This window comes from Gymnogyps californianus, chromosome 8 (assembly GCF_018139145.2).
Source record: "Gymnogyps californianus isolate 813 chromosome 8, ASM1813914v2, whole genome shotgun sequence".
Lineage (NCBI taxonomy): Eukaryota > Metazoa > Chordata > Aves > Accipitriformes > Cathartidae > Gymnogyps > Gymnogyps californianus.
Window position 1 is genome coordinate 32,068,888 of NC_059478.1, and position 20,805 is coordinate 32,089,692.

The 20,805-nt window shown below is 36.2% G+C and overlaps 1 protein-coding gene across 1 annotated transcript; it reads right to left on the reverse strand.

The window, feature by feature from the left end:
- Positions 1-757: 757 nt before the first annotated feature.
- Positions 758-20,602, reverse strand: OMA1 (OMA1 zinc metallopeptidase). Its single transcript, XM_050901054.1, has 8 exons — positions 20,094-20,602; positions 19,434-19,662; positions 18,186-18,359; positions 17,983-18,090; positions 16,239-16,367; positions 11,788-11,862; positions 9,758-9,907; positions 758-2,438 (listed from the first exon to the last, which is right to left on the reverse strand). The coding sequence occupies exons 1-8, from the start codon at positions 20,600-20,602 to the stop codon at positions 2,220-2,222; spliced, it is 1,593 nt and encodes a 530-aa protein (XP_050757011.1). The 3' UTR covers positions 758-2,219.
- Between the last annotated feature and the right edge of the window lie 203 nt (positions 20,603-20,805).

Here is a 20,805-nt window from a genome sequence, read left to right on the forward strand (position 1 = left end):
ACCAGTATAGCTGGAAAAAGTACATAAGCCCTTTGTTGGTCTAATATAAGCTATTACCTCTCCCTTGAAACCTCTTCTCTCACATCACCATGATCATGATTACAAGACTATTTACATACAAATTTTAAAAAATCTCCGTTGGTGAACTTAAAAATTGCATCTCCAGCATTCCACTGCAATACTTAAGTCACTTAAAACAGACAGCAGAAATATGAAATTTGTGTAGTTTCACACTTCATCTTGAATGCTATAAAAACTCTTCCATGTTCTCCTTAGTCCTAACAGACACAAGCATCAAGCTGCATGTCAACCAGGAGCCCTGGATAACAAAACAAGCTTTGACACTGGAGTGAGAGAGAGGCAACAGCACTGGAGTCTTGGTGTTACAGTATAAACTATAAGGTCCACAGGGAAATCTAAACGGTGTATTTTTCTGTTTACCTTCAGGTGACAACGTCCAAATGCTTAAACACATCACTGAATGTCTGTTACAAAAACTCCTGTCACTGAGAATAAAAATGGATGGATGAATAATGGTCAGGCTGGACCTTCTGCCTCTTGCCAGGAGTACTGAGCAGAGATTTAAAAACAGCTTGTAAGCAATAAGTAGCCAATCTAGACCTATATAATCAGACCTAGAATCATCAACATTACAGATACATCAACTTACCGCTGAATAGAGATAAGTTAGGTAGTTGCTGGCGTTTCTCAAAGGACCCCGGTTCGTCGACTGAAGTCAGTAAAGGAATTACTTGTTTCACAATCTTTTTTTCCAACTATATTCACTGTCAGCACTGAATAGGCAATTTTTTTCCTTTTTAAAAGCTTGCATTCTGCTTTAATTGAAGAAATACGATAAAGTCTGTCCCTCTCTGTATATAAAAAAGACTGTTTCGAAATACAATACACTGTAAAGTACTTTGAATGTCCCCTTCACGTAAAACCCTACCACACATGAAAGAGATTTTTCTTTTAATACAAGTAAGTAACAAAAAACCTAATAGCAAATACATTTTAACAGATAAAGGAAAGGGATTTCCCTTTTTTATTTTCATTCACTGCCACCTCTTTCCACATCTTCCTGTAAGATCGACATTTCAGTATTTTCATCAACTGCAAAGCAAGGACAACTCAAACATGTGCAAGTAAAGATTAACATGTTGGCCATACTGGCTAGCCCATCACGAAAGGCAGAGCTTTACCTATATTGTGCATATTGGTCTCCATGGTATAAAACATGTGGCTTCATGAGGACTGGGGGGAGAGGGGGATGCTCAGTATTAGATGCCAGTTTCCTGAAGAGAAGCCACCTTTTAGGATAAGGTACAGCTGCGAAAGCTGTGCAGTCAAGAAGCCTTGCTGTATTTGCCTACTACGTAACATATTTCCACATCGGCAACCACTTCTATCCAAACGGATATATCCAAATCAAATGTTACTGCAGTAAAACTGCCCTCTGATGAGGCATCCTGATCATTTAAAGTAAGTCAACAGCCATCCTTGCAAAGCATTCTAATGCTACAAACTATGGTTCTTATACAGAGTTTCTTTCAGAAGAAAGACTTCCTTGAAAATTATTTAACTCCTTTTTTTAAAATTGAACTTTGTGCAACCCTTTCAGGTTGCTTTGAAGAAAATGTTGAATCAATCCATATTCTAAAATGCCTTAGAAAGAAGCAAAATCCCAGCAGTAAATCCACCTAATTAAGTGGGGGTGTATCTAGCCCATAGGCTATTACCGCATCTCAGCTTAATATTTTTAAACATACTATATGTAGAACAGGCGGTAAGCTCTCCTCATTATTTCTCAAATGAAGCTGAATAGATCTAACCCAAATTACAGCAAGATAAACCAGACAACTTAAGTGATGAAAATTGTACTTTTTCCTCTGCTTTAGGGACACTTCTGGCTCATCTGTCCTCTGATCAAGGTGAGCCTGATAAAGCTGAAAATTACACTGTGTGAATGGATTGTATGAGATTATCTTTCCCCTGAGAAGTGATTTATTTTAGTAACTCTTGATGAATAAGAAACTTTCTACTCCAACACGCTGCTCTTCTTGTGTGGGCATGGTTCCTTATTGCTTTGAGTGAGAGATCACGTAAAAGAAACATAGAATAAGAGTGGCTACATCTTCTTCGTGATTCAAAGACAATTTTGTGTTATAAGACAGACCTTCAGGGACCACAAGTTTCATAAAAAGCGAAAATTATTATCATTAGTTTGTAGGTTTGACCGCAAAAGTTACTGGCATATCTTCTACTTTTTGAGTGTGAGGAAAATCCAGTTTTGGTTTTGAGAGATCTCGCTTTGTAGAATTTGGGGCTTCTTGATCTTTAGACGACTCCAGTAGATGTTGCATATTAAGTTTGAAAATGAGGCGAGGATCTGGTCCAGAAAGAGATGGGCAATTGCAGCTCTCTCTTATTTTAAGAGCCTGTGAATATATAGGAAAACAAATCAAGCTCATTTAAACAAGAAAAACAAAAAAGCTTTCAGTCAGTGATTTGGCTTTCCAGTAAGGTCTGCATTTGCACATAAAGCTTAGTGAGTATAATACTGAGTCTGAGTTGTTACTGAATGACTTTTCAACAGAAACCAAGAATTCCTGAGAAGAAATGTAGCAATATGGTACAACAATGGGAAAAAAATTAAGAATGAAGAATGAAGATCATTTTCTCACAGTCTCTCAAAGAATGGATACTCTAAAATGTACAGCATAAATAGATAGGAAGTTCTCCAACTATTTTATGTGATACTTGTCCACATCAGTACCTTTTCCCTTTTAATTTACGTGCACATGTAAATTAAAAGGACTGCATCAAGAAAAAAGGGCTGCAAATAATTTACTTCATCAGATATGTTCTATTATTGAAGTAACTATATATAGATGTCTGACTCAAAAAAGGAGGGAAAAATCTCCAATAACATAATGGACATTTAACTGTTCAGCACAGAGATCCAGATGGTTGATCCGTATAGTTAAGGTCCAGTTACATAAGTGATCTCATCTCCAAGAAGCATTTGAATACACAGCTTCCAAGTACTCTGAGAAAATAATGTCTCTAGAATGTAAAAATTTGTCTGGATAAAAAGATTAGCACTAAGAGACCAAACTTTCAGTTACTCCTGCTCACTGAGTAAGTGCCATTGCTTCCATTCTACAGATTAGAAAGTAGAGGCAGGAAGGAGCCAAAGAATTTCCCAGAGAATCAAAATCCATTAGCACAAGCACACTCCCCCCAGACCATCCTGTCTTGTGGGCAATCTGAGAAAGGTATGACAACGGATGAATCTCACGTCTCAAAGGCACTGTGGAGAAATTGATATAAAACTGTATAAAGTCAGCTGTTTTAAAGGATGCTTAAGATGGTGTTCATTTTAACAACGCTGAACATACCTTAATTAGTCCATACAAACAGGCAGCTCATTTTAAAGCTAACAATGGATACCACACAACTAAGTCCAATGCAGCACTTTGCAAGTGGTTGTACACAGATCTACTAGTATCCATGGATTCTCCTGCAAGAGCCGTTTAAACTAATCAAGAAAGGTAAGATCCTATGTATCATATAGCAAAATATTGTATGTAGAATTTTAGAGGGTTCTACATCTCCACTGAGAACTATTTTTTCAAGATTTGCAAAATGAAACACCAAGAAAACACCAAGTCAAAAACTAGCCTGATATTTAGCATTAATCAATGGTCACTGCGGTATGTTCACTTTTATGCAATATTGTCTGTATCTTGGCCTCAATTAACAGCATAAAACTATGGGCATATTAACATCCAGCTTTATTTTTAACCGTTTCATGGGACAATAAGGTCAAATGTATATTTTATTCCACTTCACTTCATAACCATGGATTCTTGAAAAGTAATAGCCAGATCTGTCCTGAGTTGTAGCCAGGTGCCTCGTGACCAGTACTAGGGACTGTCAGCAGAAAGCGTGGGTTGATCCATTTGTTCTAGATGGATTAAAGAGGAGGAAGAAAGTAACATAGTTTTCATAGCAGTCCTAGCACTGCACTTAAGCAGAGCAGAAATTTTTAATCTGCTTTATACACACTAGATTTGGCTGAAATATCAAATAAAATTTTCCAGTACACCTATGCATAAGTATTTGCCCATCATTTTGAAACAATTTGGTATTCTTCCACAGGAGACACTGGAAACATCTTACTACAGCAGATTTTAAAATAGAAGAGTGGAGCATCTTAACTCATTTCTTTGTATAAGGAGGTACCAAAACATATTTCTCCCTAACTTTACTACAGTGAACTGATAAAGAGTTTGCTGTAAATGGCTAGAAACAAATAGAATTTAAATTTAACAACTGGTTTTGGAAAAAGACCCATTCCAAGAATGTGACAAGAGTTTCTCCAGCTGTTTCTTGCTGAAATGTAACATTCAAATTAATGGATACACAAGTCTGGATTAGGCATGCAAATATTCCTCTTCTCTAACTTAAAAAAAATATGAATAAAGCTTTCAGTATTTGTTTTTCTACAGCATGATCGTCCATGTAGTCACCAAATGTAACTGTAGCACTGAACACTCTTCTGCTCCAGTGACCAATTAATTTCTAAACTGACATTTATGACAAACCAAGAGTTTTCTCTTGTTCTCTTCCAGAACATAAGCTGCTGCAAGACTGCATTAATGTCAAGCAGCATTACTGAAGGCAGATGGAAATATAAAGATTCAGGCTGTATCCTGGAAAGGGCAACATAATCCTCTTTTAAACTAATTTAGCAATTTTATGTCTCTGGTTTTCGTGGCTATATAGTGCCTGGCCTACTTCCATGGTTTCACTTATCTAAAATACTGAAGTCACAACAGCAAAGGTAAAAAACAATACTTCAGAGTTAACATTTTTACCCTGTGGATGTCTTTGTGCTCTTGCTAGACGTAAAGCTGTCCAAGGGGGTAGAAAGCATCTATTCAACACCATCAACTCACATGCCATTAAAAAGACTACAGTTATGAGAATGGAAAGCTATGTTGACATGTCATCTCACCGTTACAAGACAGCTATGACTACACACTCTAGTGAAAGTAGCCTTTGTATGCAACGTTTGCGACTGCTATGCAACATTGAACCCTAGTTAGAAAGCATACTTTCCCTAGCTCAGTTGACTGCTGCTATGTTGTTTTGTGCCAGTAGCTCTGTAACGTCATTAAGGTGCCAGTAACAGGCTGAGGAGCTTACAATATAATTTTTCCTGAAAGATAAAACAGCCCAAAATGGTCAGCCGTACTGTACTTCCAAAATCACTATCAACTTCAAATCCGGTAATTTAATATTGCTTGAGTTTTGGGTAAGAGGACAAGTAAAAGCACCCTTCATGAAGCACATGCATATTAATATTATAATAAGAATATGTTTCATTGACTGTTTTTACTGAAGAGTGTTCTCAATAAAGACGACGGACAGAGCTGAACAAGGTTAACTAGCTAGAGTGAGTACGTAGATTCACCTGGGAACTGACAGTACTTTAATGCTGTTCTTTTCAGGTTTACCTTAAGAGAGAAGTGCTGCTGTTCAGAATAAAGACCACCTGCATGCTTACTGGTTCAGGAGATCTCAAATAAAATATCAAAACTATTGCTTGTAAGTAACAAAGTTGATGCTGTTTTTCTTATCAATACAATTGCAGTCACCTCCTGCAATGTGCTGGTAGGGGGGAAGGCATAAGAATTAGGGAGGTCCGCCTCATCCTATTGCTTTCATATAAAGCCTACCAGCAGAGACAAATACAGAAACAAGTAATTTTTAGCTCTCAGTATTAATCCTTCACCACTGTCACAGATACCAGGCTAACTGCTGCATCTCGACCCCGCACAGTCTTTTGGAGTGCATCCTACCTCTCAGGCTGTCAGCTCTCTCAGTATGAAAGCCACATCATTCTCTTGTCCGCAAACCAGGCCAAGGGTTATAGTCTCCTGCGTATTAACTGCGATTACATCTGCAGGGCTGACTTATGCTCTGACCTTGCAATTCTGACAAAAGCTAAGAAATAGCACAAGCATATAGGGTAAAAAAATAATAATAAAAAAAATAAAAATAAGAACCACTGAGTTGCAAAATGAATTACAATTAGCAGGCACAGGGAAGACAACAGGTTCTACAAATGAAGTCATAGTAAAAAGATGATTAAAAGAACGGATAGATTTGTTACTTGATGGAGAAGAAAAGCAACCTATACATAATGCTAATACTTCAGATCTTTCACTGCTTCTGTCGGCACAGAAAAGAAAAATTGTGACAAAATATTTAACAACTTTATGGGGAGGACAGAAACACAGGTCAGTATTTTTTATTCTTATTTTCCTTTAAGTTTTCACATTGATAAGGCTTAATTAACTTATTGTAGTACTAGAACTATCTGAAGGAATCTTCACATCATAAGCAAAGGGCAAATATACCAACCCATTTTTGAAAAGGAAGCAAAATAAATGTAGCTTCAATATCCAAAAGGCAGCAGACTGAGAAAAAAGCAGTAACTACCCAAACAATAATAAAAATAATAAACAGCCAATGTGGATTTGACAAGAACAAGTCTTGCCAAAGTAAATTAACTTTTTTTTTGACAAGTTAATTGACTTAGCAAACAAAAGAGAAGCAGTAGAGGTGACATATCCCAACTTAGTATTACTATCAAAATGATCTCAACATGGCATTTCCACAAGAAACAGTGGGAAATAGGAGTTACAGTGAATCGAAAATGGAATCTGAGCCAACATGATGTCACGTCAAGATGAATTTTTGTGTCACAGGCAAGGCTGAGTAGATAACCCTCTGCTTTATTCAGTATAGCTGAGGCTTCAGCTGATGTACAGTGCTCTATTCGAACCGCATATTAGAAAAAAGGTAGACAAACTGTAGCAAGTCAGACAATATTAAAATAAAAGGTTCAGAGATGAACTAGAAGATCCTATCGCTTCTTTCTGGCACTACACTTCCACAATTTTTCTCTCCAGAACAATGGTAAGCATCCTTCCCGCTACTACAAAACTATTTCAAGATTTCTTTTTCTGAAAAAAAGATGCATAGCCCTTCATCTCACCACCTTCCACGTAGGAATTCTAGGAGATTTCAGTTTCCTGTTTAACAGTATATTCTGTTTTCCTAGTTTACAATCCAAATCTCTCCCAGTCTGAGGGGGAAATCCTTAAAAAGATTCACCGCGTTTTTAAATTTCCTTTATTTCCCTTCCAGGACAGCACCACTTTGTAACTGCTTATAGCTCTCTTATTGACCAATTCCTCAGCTTGGCTATAGGTTCCAACTTGTTCAGAAAACCAGATGCAAGATCTTTAAAACTCATTTGATTTGCTCCCTGTCTTTTAATTATGTGAAAAGAGAATCCCTGTGATATTCCTGCTTTAATTTACATTTCCTGAGACTGTTAAGTCACCTCATCGAGACATGCCATTTCATTAACTGAAGAAAAATTCCCACTTTATATGATCGCATCTTATTGTGAACTTGCTTAGAAGTCTGTAGAGAAACATCTGTGTGGCCTGAGAAGTCCAAAAACTTGTCCCTATTTCCCCCAGCTACAGTAGCTGGTCTAATAATGGATATTGTATTGTCCTGAAAACCATTTCAGCTTCAAAACCATCAGCATATGAAACACAACAATGCTCACGATGGATCTGATACTGAGTCTTAAGAAGTACAGTTTCTTCATGGAGAGATACTAGAGAGATAAAAAGGCCCTTTTCAAAATTTGGCTTCTTCCCCTGGGCTCTGAGTATCTAACGGCTATCAATATATGGTAAACATACCGTTCTAAAAAGCTTTAACTATGTGAACAATGAAACAAAAAGACACTGATATTGAACAACAACAAAGCCCTGGGATTCCCTTTAAAAGCCTGAGATCCAGCATCAAGACGGCAGCTCTCAGATGAAGGGGAGTCAACGCTTCAGACAAGAAGCCTCCAACACCACCTCTACATACTTTCTTTCATTTTTATTCCACTTTTGTAGTACCAACCTCACTTATCTAGTGAATTTCGGTTAAAACCAGGAAGCCTTCAGCCCCTGCTTTCTCATCCTGCTCCAAAGAATGTTTAAGGTAAAAGGCAAATGAAAACATCTCCTCCTCAATTATCTTTTGGAAGAAAATTTCCTAGCCTCCGCTGCTCTTGGAAGTGAGAGTGGCTATAAAAAGATGAAGGTTGCTCCACCTACTAAACTACAAGAGACAAGACAGAAATAACATGATGGCCAGTTCTACACAGTTGCTCAGTTATTTAACTTATTTACTCAGTCCTGGGGTAGAACATAAGTAATTTATTTCATTACCACTTTATAAGCCAGTGGTTTATGGCTTTATGTTCAATCTAACTAAAAAACACAACCCTTTATGTTCAATCTCACTAAAATTGAGGCTCCACAAGTATCCTTTTCCATTCAGCTGCTCTAATGTGTTAGAAAATCCACCAAAACAGTCTCACAACCTGTTTTTGCAAAGTACAGAATTTGTGTATATTAATTTAAAATATTCAGTCTAGCCAGTCTCCAACCTTGTACCCCTAATGTTGATTTTGATTTATGCCATCATTTAGAATATTTACTGCATTCATTCTCATCAAAGCATTCATGAAAATCTTTTTTTCTCCTTTGAAATCAGAAAACACCTCAACATTTTAGTGCTCCTTCTGCCAATAAATCTTCAACTGTCTTTGCAGTTTGGAACTGAGAAAGACTTAAAGTGACTGAGTGTTTAAAAAAAAAAAAAAAAAAAAGGGAAGAAGAAGAAATTACCAGTTGGTTATAAGAAAGGGAATTTCCAAACACAGTTTAGCTTGCTGAAAAACAGTGCTGTTGTAAAGTGCTTTAACACTGTATTTTAAAAAGAAAAAACTAGGCAAAAACCAATCCATGTTATTTTTCTGTAGTTAAAAACCCCACTATTTAAAGAAATAGTAAACAAACTAAGATTACTAAACTTGGAACAGTTTTCTGTCCTTAAGCTACCAGTGAGTAGCACATCAAATTAAGAGAATCCCCAAGCAGCTATCCACTTGGCATTCCTCTGAGAGGAAATCTCAAAGAACAGAGAAAAGACTGCAGATTGATGGGCAATTGCGTGAATTAGCTCAAGTTCCTTGGAGTGGGGTAAAATTTGCTCCCTAATGTGACGGAACAGAGATGTGAAGAAAAAAGCAGGCTGCAAAATCTACAGAGACCTATCATAACTAGGGCTATTAAGAAATCTTCTACTGGGGATCTGACATTCTTCTGAGGCAGTTATTCGAGGTGTATTCAATCCCACATCAGTGAGACAGACAGGATAGGATGGAGCATTCTCTATTTGACAGCCTAGGGTTAGCTACCAAAGCAAGAGAAGCCAAGACAGTTTAGGGATCCAACTTAAAAACTCGCTTCCAAAATGGCAAAAAAGAGAAAAGAATGGATGAGACCTGTGACACTGTCACATCTATACCAGGAAGGTCATTCAAAAGCAAAAATACTACACTTTGATCAGAAATCACAAAAGAAAGAAACCCTAGAATATTATTACATTTTACCTGTGCTATCTTAATTTTTCCTCATTTAATAAAACCTTTAAGGTTGAGAGCTTTGTAACAGAAAATTTCTGTAAGGATAAAGAGAAAGATAAGCACGATGCTAAAAGAGTAGATTGTGAATCAATACCAAAGTAGCTTGTGAATCAATACCAAACTAATTCTGGCAACCTTCCTAAGAGAAAGAGGCACACTTCCTTCAACTCTGCTCACCTCCGGGATAAGCCGATCTAAGTGCTCAGCTCTGTTTTCATGAGAAGGGTGTGTGGAGAGCCACTCTGGTAACTTGGGCTGCCCTTGAATGGTTTCTGCTAATTCCATTTGTTGCCAAAATACACTGCTTGCTCGTACATCCACACAAGCCTGAAAACAGAAAGGAAATGTATACACCACTGTATTTTTAAAGTAATACAATACACATTCTAATGAATATTGAATTACAAAAGACATCTTAAGTTTTACATTTCCAAAGCCTGTTTAGATGGTCCCCCTCATACCTGACAGGAAAAGGCTGTCCTAAAAAACTCATCCAGATAGACACTAGATTCGTTCCTTTTAACATCTATGTAATTCCACTGATCTTAAACTTGCACCTGAATTAAAAAATTCAGGAGAAAAACAGATTCAGAATTTCTGGCACGTACTTGTTCTTTAAAAAACTCAGCTGCTTATTCTAAGTTATATTTGCTAGACACAGTACAGCAGAACAAATTAATCATCTCCACAGATTTAGGCAAATTTACAGGAAGAAGTTTAGAGTCAAAAATATAAAGTGATAACAACTCATACTTAAATATCTCTAAAAATGAACTGCAAAGGCTTTTCTGTAAGTGATTACACTGCCTTTTTGCAATCCACAACAGGTTAAAATTGTAATTCTGCAGAACTAAGACTTTCCTCTCTCTCTCCATAGACGTATATATTTAACCATAGAAACTCATTGAACACTAACTTTAAGAATGGCATTTGTATATCATCAGCAGACTCCTTTATATTTGCATTTAAGTGGAGAGGAAAAAAAAAAGAATAAGATTTCTTACATTAATTTTCATTTTTTAAGAGAAAAAGAGACGATTACTCACAAGGTAAGAAAATGACTTTTTTGTTCCCCAGAAATACAGAAATGGTGCTTTATCCTTTTAATTTATTTCTTAAAATTATTATTATAAAAAGATTATCTGCAGAAGCAGAGAAATGCTGAGATACTACTTTGCTTGTTTCTTTCTAGTATGGCCCTACATCTTTGGTATTACCAAGCAGTGAGCACCCACACAGCAATTACGTTTTTTCATGGACTGTATTATTCACTTAGATAACTTTAAACTACAAATGCAGTCTCAATCCCAGAATCAAAATTAATTTTAAAAACTCTTCCTTGAACAAATATTAATAATTATTAAGAAAAGGAATTTTTCCTTATGAAATATTAACACTAGATGGTGCTGCTCTCATAGTTATCTAACACTTATCTAGCTCTATTGCACTTAGCTAGAAATGAAAGAGTTGTTTTAATTTCTTTAATTTCGAATTAAAATCCACAAGGACAAAAAAAAGTGGCTGAAAAAACAAACTATGAAAAAATGCTGAGTAGTTTCTAACCAAATTTTTGTCTTACTTTAGCAAAGCTGCATTATTTTTATGGCTGTATTTAGCCTAAATCTTTAAATCCTAGAACAATATTGATATACTTCGTAATTATCAGTAATCACAGAAAATATAATCACAATATCAAAAAGTTCTTAAATTTTACTGAATTGTTATGAGAATAGATATTATAGATCAGAATATTTTAGGTGCACTACAATATAGTAAAGCATTCCTCAGAACCTCTCACAATAGAAGGAAACTAAGTGAAAAAAAATCTAAAGGCTAATTTATATTTTTACATGCAACTAAATATATCCTGCTTACGGAAGCTCACTATTTGGCATTCTCCTCTATAAATACGTAGCTTTTTCTTCTAATAGTAATAAACTATGTAGAAAGTATACTGTGCAGTTAATAATGCACAACTTTACAAACTTCAATTTTATTACATACAATTTAGCCAGAATGACTCTGTCTTTCCCTACAAACTGTTTTTATTTCCCGCTGCTTCATCAATCTACAATTCTTTAAAAATTTGGGAACCCTCCCCCTCACACACAGTTTACCTCTGTATGAAGTGTGAAACTCCCTCCGATTATAACGGAAACTGAAAAATGTCTGGTAAATTGCTAATAAAACAAACAAGTTGTAGTTACCTTTGCTGCAAATTGAAGTCCCACTTTATCAGCTTCAGCCTCCAATGTTCTGCTGTATGGTCTATCAAACATAAACTGCAAAGAAGCACATCAAAGCTCTATTTCTTGGTTTTGACTGTGTACAAAGCTAGAGCATTGTAGCTATTTTTCTAACCTTCTCATATGAAATGGTGTTTATAATTTTCACATTGCATGTGATCAGTACTGACTTTCTTAATGTAATCTTTAATTCCATTATATGTAATTCACTGATCCTATATTCAGTGGAAATTAATTCAAATGATACCTATTTTCATGGCCCCTCTCATCAGCCAGTCTCACAGCATTTTGCAGCAACCAAAGGGTCAATGCCAACTTTAAACTAGAATTTCTTCACTTCACTCTTATTTGCATTAAGATTTTTGTTGTAGCAACTGTACGTAAAAAATTCTGGTGGCTCCCTTAAACTTTTATGACGAGTGTCTTTAAACCTGGTATGATCTATTTTGTATGGTAAACAGCCCACAGTATGGAATGTAGTCATAAACATTTTCATGCAGAAATCACTCCTTTGTCATGATTATCCCCCAACACAAGCTGCAAATTGCCCTTGAGAAATCAAACTGGAAGACATAAATCTGACCAACTCCTCTCCCTTTTTTCTAGGGTATGACATTGTATTAATACACACTAAGAGACAGTGGTAGTTTTCTCAAATGGTTATTTAGTGATATAACTAGGATCTTCTGGCATATATAATTCATGTAGATTTGGGCAGCCTTGCCCTAGTATATCAGGTTATAGTAAATGCAAATCAGGACTTGTTAAAACAGCCTGCTCCTGCAGAGATAAGGAACATGTCACAACATTCTGGTCTGGGCATCAATTAGGAAATATCAACTGAAGAATGGGGATGTGCAAGGTTAGCAGAGAGAAAAAGGTTTTATCAGCTCTTTATCTGGTTATAAAAATATGTCATCCTTGTAAGTTCCAGGAAAAAAAAACCAAAACCCGACAAAACAGATAGAAATGAAGAGCACCAAAGAAGTGGTCCAATCGCTTGAGTACATAAAGGTACCTGTAACTTTTTGCTTCTTTCTAAAGTAGTACTGATAGTTTTTCTTTACTACATCAAAAATAAAAGCCAACCAAACCTAATCCTCTACAGGTTTTTTTAAAGCCAAATACGCTGGTTTATAAGTAAGCATAGATGAGGTCACTTTCTAAATTCTTAGCTTCCTTACAGACCTTAAACATTGAAATTATAAATATATTTTTAAAATCCTCTGATGATAAAGTAATTACTTGAAGTGGAATATATATTTCTATTGCCTTGAAAAGTGCTCTGGGTCTACTGGAGTGCATATATTCACTAAACAGCAAAGATATCCCTGGCCAGTCTGACATAAATTCCTGAAGCACCATTTCCCAGTTAGCCAGATAAACTATTTCTTTAATTATTAAACATTTCTCAGACAGGAAAATGAAACTGGTAACAGGCAACAGGACTACCCAAATCACTAATTGGAACAGAGGCTTACACAAGCAGGCAGTTTTCTATTTCTTCAGTTATAACCACTTGTGGTTTTCTTCTCTGGGAGGTTTACAACAATTTTAAATAAGAAGGGGTAGCATCCCTCTCAAAAAAGATTTGCAAAAGTTTAAGAACTAGGCAATTGATGGTCTGAATGCATGTGTCTTAACAGACCATCTAGAGAGATCTGGGACAGCAAGAAGATGGCAATAAAAAGATCAGCATTTAAACTCTTACCCCTTAAACAGTTTTATTTGCATTTACAGTTAAGCACCAGGGTATGACTATTTACCTGTATGTCTATCCCAATACTGCCAGCAAAAATATGGCTGTACTTTTAAAAATAAACACAACACTAATGCAATCTTTAGTTCAGGACCTACCCATGCTGCAGACTGCGGAAGCAGCGATGGCGTCTGAAGAAACTACCACCCTGTAATTGCTGTTATTTCCTTTACTTTTCCTCTATGTATCTGCTACTGGCCAGTCACAGACAAGATACGAGCCTAAACAGACTCTGATGTGATTCCATATAGCAATTCTTATGCTAGATACAGCTTATGACCAAGCAGGGTTCCAGATTTGTTATGTTCTAATCATTACCAAAATTTCATTAACATATAAGAGACTTAAATGCGTCCTCTGCAATTTTTGAGAATTCTATGTGTTTCTTCTTCAGACATAAAACTATAAAATAATCTGAATCTCTTGAGAAAACTTGGGCTGTCTTTCACAGTATGCTTCTAGCCAATAAAGTCTTGGCAGTGGTCACATAAAAGGGTCTGGAGGCATCTAACATACAATGCTACTCATCTGGTACTGAAAAATGAATTTTTTAAAAAATTCTTTTGTGAATGTGCTGGAATGAAAAATTAGATCTTCAAACTCTGATCTAAAATCCTTGTCAGAAATTGCACATAATAAAGACGACAGATTTGATTTTTCAAATCAATTACCAGAGCTGTTTGTGTATGTTAAAGAAAAGGAAGTTCCAGGTAAGTTGACTATGCAAAATCACCAGTTTCCAGAATACAAATCTGATGGTGTGAGGTGGACAAGAAAGGGAATATGAAGTACTGTATCTGTACATACTAGTGTGCGGGACATGAGTAAAACTCAGAGTCATGCTTTGTACTATTCCAAGAATAATTCCTAGGCTTTAGTTCCCACATAAAATAACTGCTGCTGTAAAAACAAAGCCAACATGTTTCAGTTCAGAAATGCATGACTAAAGAACAACCACGAATGAATCGCATAAGAGAACTTAACAATTTCTTAAGGCAAGCAAACCCACTAGCTTTGGAGAAAAAAGCAGAACTGGAGCTAACATGCCAAAAAGCCTACAAAGAGTCACTGGAAACTACTTATAGTCAATAATAAAAAATAAACAACAGTCAGTAGGTAAAAAAGTTAAGCCTCTGAGAACATAAAAGAAAAACAAAAACTGAAACAGAAGCAAGTACTGCAATGTGGCTTAAATAACCCTTTCATAGAGTAGGATGCTAAAACTTTAAAAAGTAAAATATAGTTGTGGAAGAAGGGGAAAAGACACATCCTGAGAAAATGTGCAGAAAGATTCATTTTCACATAAGCACAACAGACAAACGTTGAATGGAGGAAACAAACAGACGTTGTACTCCTGGGTGACTAACAGAAACAAAAATTTCTATTCAGCACCTTTTGTATATGGGATGAAAGCTTTGCAAGTACTAATAACTTATTTATTCTGCATTACATATGGATATGTTTAATGTTACTGAAGATGAGTTTGATCAGTTTTGAACCAGGACATTACTGTACAATATCTCATATATGATAGATCTTTCCTATAGCACACTAGGACGATGAGCTTAAACCCAGATTCCATTTGCAATCTAAAGCACAACTCCAATCCATGATGCCAAAGTATCAGCTGCAGTTAGCCTAGAAGAGGAGAAATGATGCTGACAGGGAGTTAAATCTTGCTGTCTAAATTATGAGCAGTCTCAGGATTGATTCACACCTTGTTTTTTCCAAATTCAGCTCTTCAAAATGCTGGCTAGCATTCATCAATGTATTGGTTTCTTAGCTACTGGTACAAATATCCAAGCTCTTTAGAGATAATTTATGTTCAGAATCCACACATCTACCCATTAGCATAAGAACTACCAAAACAGATTGGTTATGTTTAATTTCATGTTTTTAGGAACTAGGGGAAACCTCAGGAAAAACATCAAGAGAAGTCAAAGAAACCAAAGAGCTCCTTCACTTAAATTCAGATTCAAGTTTTATGATGTAAGCAAAATTTCTTTTAAAAAACCCCACGTTTTTAAAAAGAAATGGATCAGTAACTGTCTGGAGGCAGAGAGTAAATTAGACTGCTGAAGAAAACTAGCACCACAGCGCCTCTGAACTTTACTTTATTGGAATATATGCTGTCTGAAAAGATTATTTCAATAAGTTTTATTATAGCATGGTTTATACTTTAAAAGAGTGTTTAGATTCTCAATTTTCTTATCTTGGAAACCATTCTTACCACTAACAAGGTATTTAAAGAATTCCATATATTTTATTTGGTTTAGAAACAATTTAACAACTACTCAAAATAAAAACATGGCATTTCAACATATACAACTTTAAAGGGTGAGCGACATCGCAAAAAGACAATCAACTAACTTAATTGGCAAGCAGGTACTCGGAGCCTGTCCAGCTAAACCCAGTCATTTAGGGAGATCTAAAGTTCTCCAAGATGACAAATGAAAATATATATCAACTAAAGTACATGCAGATTTATAAAAACATATTTCATTCAAAAACATAATCAAATGTTAATTTTTGCTTATAATATTTCTCTTTCAGCCTTTTTCCTCAAACATACTATGTAGTGGTACTATCTCCCCAAGACTGAAAATGTTTTTCCATGGAACTCAGGAAGGATAATATGAAACGTCAGTCTTACCTCCTGCAACTTGCTCTGAATCCACTGGCCAACAACTGCCAAACTATCACGGGGACAGACGGCCCAAATCATAGTGAGAAAGATGAGTGACAGAAAATCCAAGAAGTGAACCAGGCTGGCTTTCTCTGCCTGCAAACAGAAATTGTCCCCTTTTCATTCCTTACTGTCCGACGTTTCTTTAGAACATAACACAATTTGGAAACACTTCAAAAATCATTGATTTTCTTTTCTATGCAGCCACAGGAACACAAGCTCCCCTGCTTGCACAAAAAAATCCAGTTGGATACAAGGTACTTTTAGTCTAGAATCCACACCAACTGCATATATACAGCTGGAACAAATAAATTTTGACTAATTCAAGAGATTCAAAGCTTAAGATAAGATGACAGCAGCATGCAGACAGAGTTCTTTAGTAAAAAGGCCATGAAACACCTCAGTGGGAATGAAAAAAATCTGTAAAAAGACCTAGAAGACTGTTCTTTACATTAATTTGAGAAGAGATAGACATCGTTTAGACAGGAGGACTAATGGGATAAGGGGACACCAGGCATAATATATTTAATTTTTATTTTCTGTTGCATTCCTTTCATTTCAGAAACCGAGAGATCCTGAAGAAAGAAATGGAAATTCTTCTGTTTTTCAGAGCTCTATTTGACATGCAACAAATGGATCTAAGCACTTACAAGCCGGGTCATGCAATACTTTTCTCTATGCCAGTTGGGTGACACAGGTTCCATACAAACGAGGTAATTTCTTTTTATTATTAGAAATATTTTTTTTAGAATTGTAACAAGTTAGTTGGCTCAACTGAGCCCAAGAAACTATGATGTGAACTGTTGCTCATCCAAAATCATACAAGATGCAGTAAAGTAATTCTCCTGTATTTCCACTGCCTTTAAAATTTATTTACCCATTTCCAGATTAGTTTTGCAATTTTAGCAGGATCTTTATGTTTACAAGCTTCTCATTATGTCTTCTCAAACTGATGGATAGGTAACAAATACAATTTTTTAAAAATGACACGCACAGAAAGAAATCAATTTGGAGGCAAAGAAGCATTTTCTAGCAAATCACCTCAATCTAGAACAATATGAGCTGTATTTCTATACCATCCTCTTTTTTCACAGCTGTACCTACTACAAAGCACAACAAAATTATTACATTCATTCTGTTCAAATAGCAAAGAACTACCAATTTCAACACATCTGTGTCAGAACTTGGAAAAATTAAGTTTGTGAAAGCAATTATCTGTAAATGCAGAATCAAGCTCCAGGCATTCTAGAATTTGGCATTCTAAAACCGTGTGCTACTACAATAAAAATATCATGTATTTTAGAATAATTTATTAAAGTATATTCAGTTCTGTAGATATTAACAAGTGTAGGAGTAACAAACAGAGTTGCTGAGTGCCTCTGGTTCCTTATGTCTGCGCTATAGGAGGAGAGGCATCTGCAGACCAAGTTCTAAATGATTGTTAACAGTGAGCCATAATCCATCTGTACAGCTATGAAAAAGCACTGGCAGACTTTGTGCTAACACTGACTACTACAGGACTTCTGACAGTTATTAAGTACTACACGAGTAATAAGGATATACTGTAGCAGAATACTCTCATTTCAAACTCAATTTTTCATTAATTAGAAAGAGTCACACTGAAACTTTGGTTGGTAGTGATAGGAAAAATCTTAATTAAAGTAATTAGAATTAATTTAAGAATTTCAGACAGCTTTCTTTAAATACTTACTGCATGTTGCAGCACAGCATGAGCTATTTCATGTCCCAAAATGAAAGAGAGCTGATGAATATCAGAAACTGCATTTAGCAATCCAGTGAAAACAAACACTTGACCATTCTGTAAACAAAAAGAGAGCGAAAAGTAAGAAGACGACACATAAATAAAATGCTGTTTCAATATTACTAATAATTTTTGTATTGGGTTCAACTTACTGGAAGCACAAAAGCATTTACACCTGGTTCATCTACCACATGGATAGCCCACTTGAGCGCCGAGACCTGTGGGATGTCCTTATTGCTTTCAGATAAATGACCAACAACTCTCTCCACAACCTGATAGCGTGCATCTGTCTCAGGTAACATTTTACTTTTGAATTCCTCCATCCACTGAAAAAAAAAATTCATTGATTGACATGCAGAACAAACACACAGTAAATGACTAACTGGTAAACTAATTTAGTGGCTACACACAACTTAGTTAAATCTAAGTTTTAATACATTTTTCTTTCACATAGCCAAAGCCAATATATTAGAGTTCAGGCTTTCAGACCCACAAGTTAAGGATTAATAAACTTAAAAGGAAGTAAACTGACCACAGATCAAAAATAAGATAGTATAAACTTGGTCCTACAGCCTCCTGTATCTGGCATTTTCCTAATACACGGTTAAGCCTGGCATCACAGTCTGGCAAACCCTTCTACACCTTCCTGAATTTCCATCTGAATTTGTAATTTTTCTGTATCTCTATATTTCTGTTGTAATTTGTAAGGCGGACAAATTTATACAAAAGATGTAACTTGAATATATCCTTGTACTTCTTCTGTTCTGTTCTTATCTCACATTCTCTGTCAGACAGGAATACAGTGACATTTGTGTATGGATTATCAAGTTTCACTGGCTTCGGAACAGAAAGTCACAGAACTCAAAGTTACAGGAATTAGTGCAATGGACAGTTTTAAAAGAAAGCAATTAAAGAAAAACGAGCTGATCCAATGAAAAAAAAGTAGAATTGAATACAGGTGCAGAGTATTACCTTACAAAGTGACAGCTTAGAAGAGGACCTTAAACAAGTGCCAAAGAATGCTCAAATCAGCACAGAAAAATGAGACAGATCTCAGCATATACCTATTAGCTATGCTTTTATTGATTCTCCCATATTTCTGTATTTCTTGTTATATTACAACAACACAGTTAGAAATGTTTGCTACATACATGTAATGTGCTCTTTAACCACCACGTGCCGCTGAGCAGTTTGCTCACGGAAAGGGAACTCTTAAAAAGGATGGGGACAAGAGGAGGGGGTAACTGATGGGGGTGCTCCGCAGGGCTCTGAGCATGAAGTTCAAAACTTATCAAGGACACCACAAGGTTTGTTTGCCCATCTCATTAACCAGACTATCTCATTGTTAAAAAAAGCATTAACGGTTTTAGAGTATTTTGAATTTTTCTTTAAAATCTTACCATATCATATTCCATCTGTGACAGTTCCCTAAAATGCTCTTTTCCAAACACCAACAGTCGAGCTCGCCCAGTGATGGGTGTCTCCTCCAAGTGAGTAAAATAAAACACGACAAATAAAACTCCTAAGCTACTGACACCCAGGAGTATCTTCCATTTATTTTTTCTTGCACTTTCTTTAAAAAGTTCCCGTTTATTAGGAGGAAGTGCCTTCCACCAATTTCTTATGCTCCTGTAAGATACAAACAGTGTTAACTTAGGACTTAGTTAAAAAGGAATTTGTTAGTGTCTGCCCTTGCTGTATTCTGTATTACAGTCTCACCTCATGTAAGAGCTTATGGAAGCTTATACTGTAATTGGCTTCTACTCCACTCCATTTCTTCCCTCCCACAGGAGAAGAAGGAATGCCCCTTAGTCTCTTGGTTCATCTCCCTCTACTACATGTAAATGAGAACGAGAAGAGCAAAAGATACATCTAACACCTCTGATAATGGAAACAACTTCTTGTTGAGCAAACTGTCTGTCTAGGCCCCAGTCCTACAAAATTTTGCACAGATATTAAAATGAAAACACTACACATACACCTGTGTCTCCACAAACTCATGCACACATCTTTGCATAATGGGGTCTTACACTGAGAGAGAAAGTAAAACAGCATTTTACCTGCCAAGAATGATAGCAAATAGTTTCTGAGCTGGCTTAACAATAATCCAGAAAAGAGGAACTGGTGCAGCCTGAAATGATGCTGATGTGCGAAAAGACCTGATGATCTGAATGTTCCAAGCAGAAAAAAGACGTGGGAGTTGCCCTGCAGAACTGATCTGGAGGGATGTGATCTTCTCCCCCAACAGCAGAGAAGACTGGAAGCAAAACCTCCCCGAACTGTGGTGTGCATTCTTATATACTTCTGTATCTGGGACATTCAAAAGACACCCTGGTCCTTTACCGATGAAGTTTCTATAGGAGTCAGGGCTTCCAGTCAAAAAACAGTTTCTAGTATTTCCACTCAAATCCAGCCTTTGGCATCTATCTCGTGTACAACTGATTTGAGTTCTGCAATATCCTGCGTAAGACCTATAGAGATTATTGCACTTCCCCTGCTTGGTCAAAGAAGCCAAATGAAAGAAAATACAATTCCTGCCCGGCAACTTTAGACCACAGATGATATTCATAACTTCTTTGGTCGGTTACCCTGAAACAAAGAAAAAAATAGCAGAGAGGTATTAAGAAAACCACCCAAACATGAAACTCTGAAACATTACTTCATTTCATCTGAACAGATACCATGTATTTGTTTGCCAACGGTTGCATTGCACAAAAAAAGTCACAGTTACAACTGCATCCTGTTGCAGTTTTAAGATATCAATCTGCTTTC

Coding starts and splice junctions, on each gene's coding strand:
- OMA1 (XM_050901054.1), bottom strand. CDS start 20,602: ATGAATATCATCTGTGGTCTAAAGTTGCCGGGCAGGAATTGTATTTTC. Junction 16,368..17,982: donor ATGCTGTGCTGCAACATGCA/GTAAGTATTTAA, acceptor TTCTGTTTGCAG/GCAGAGAAAGCCAGCCTGGT. Junction 2,439..9,757: donor TAGATCGGCTTATCCCGGAG/GTGAGCAGAGTT, acceptor ATATATTCACAG/GCTCTTAAAATAAGAGAGAG.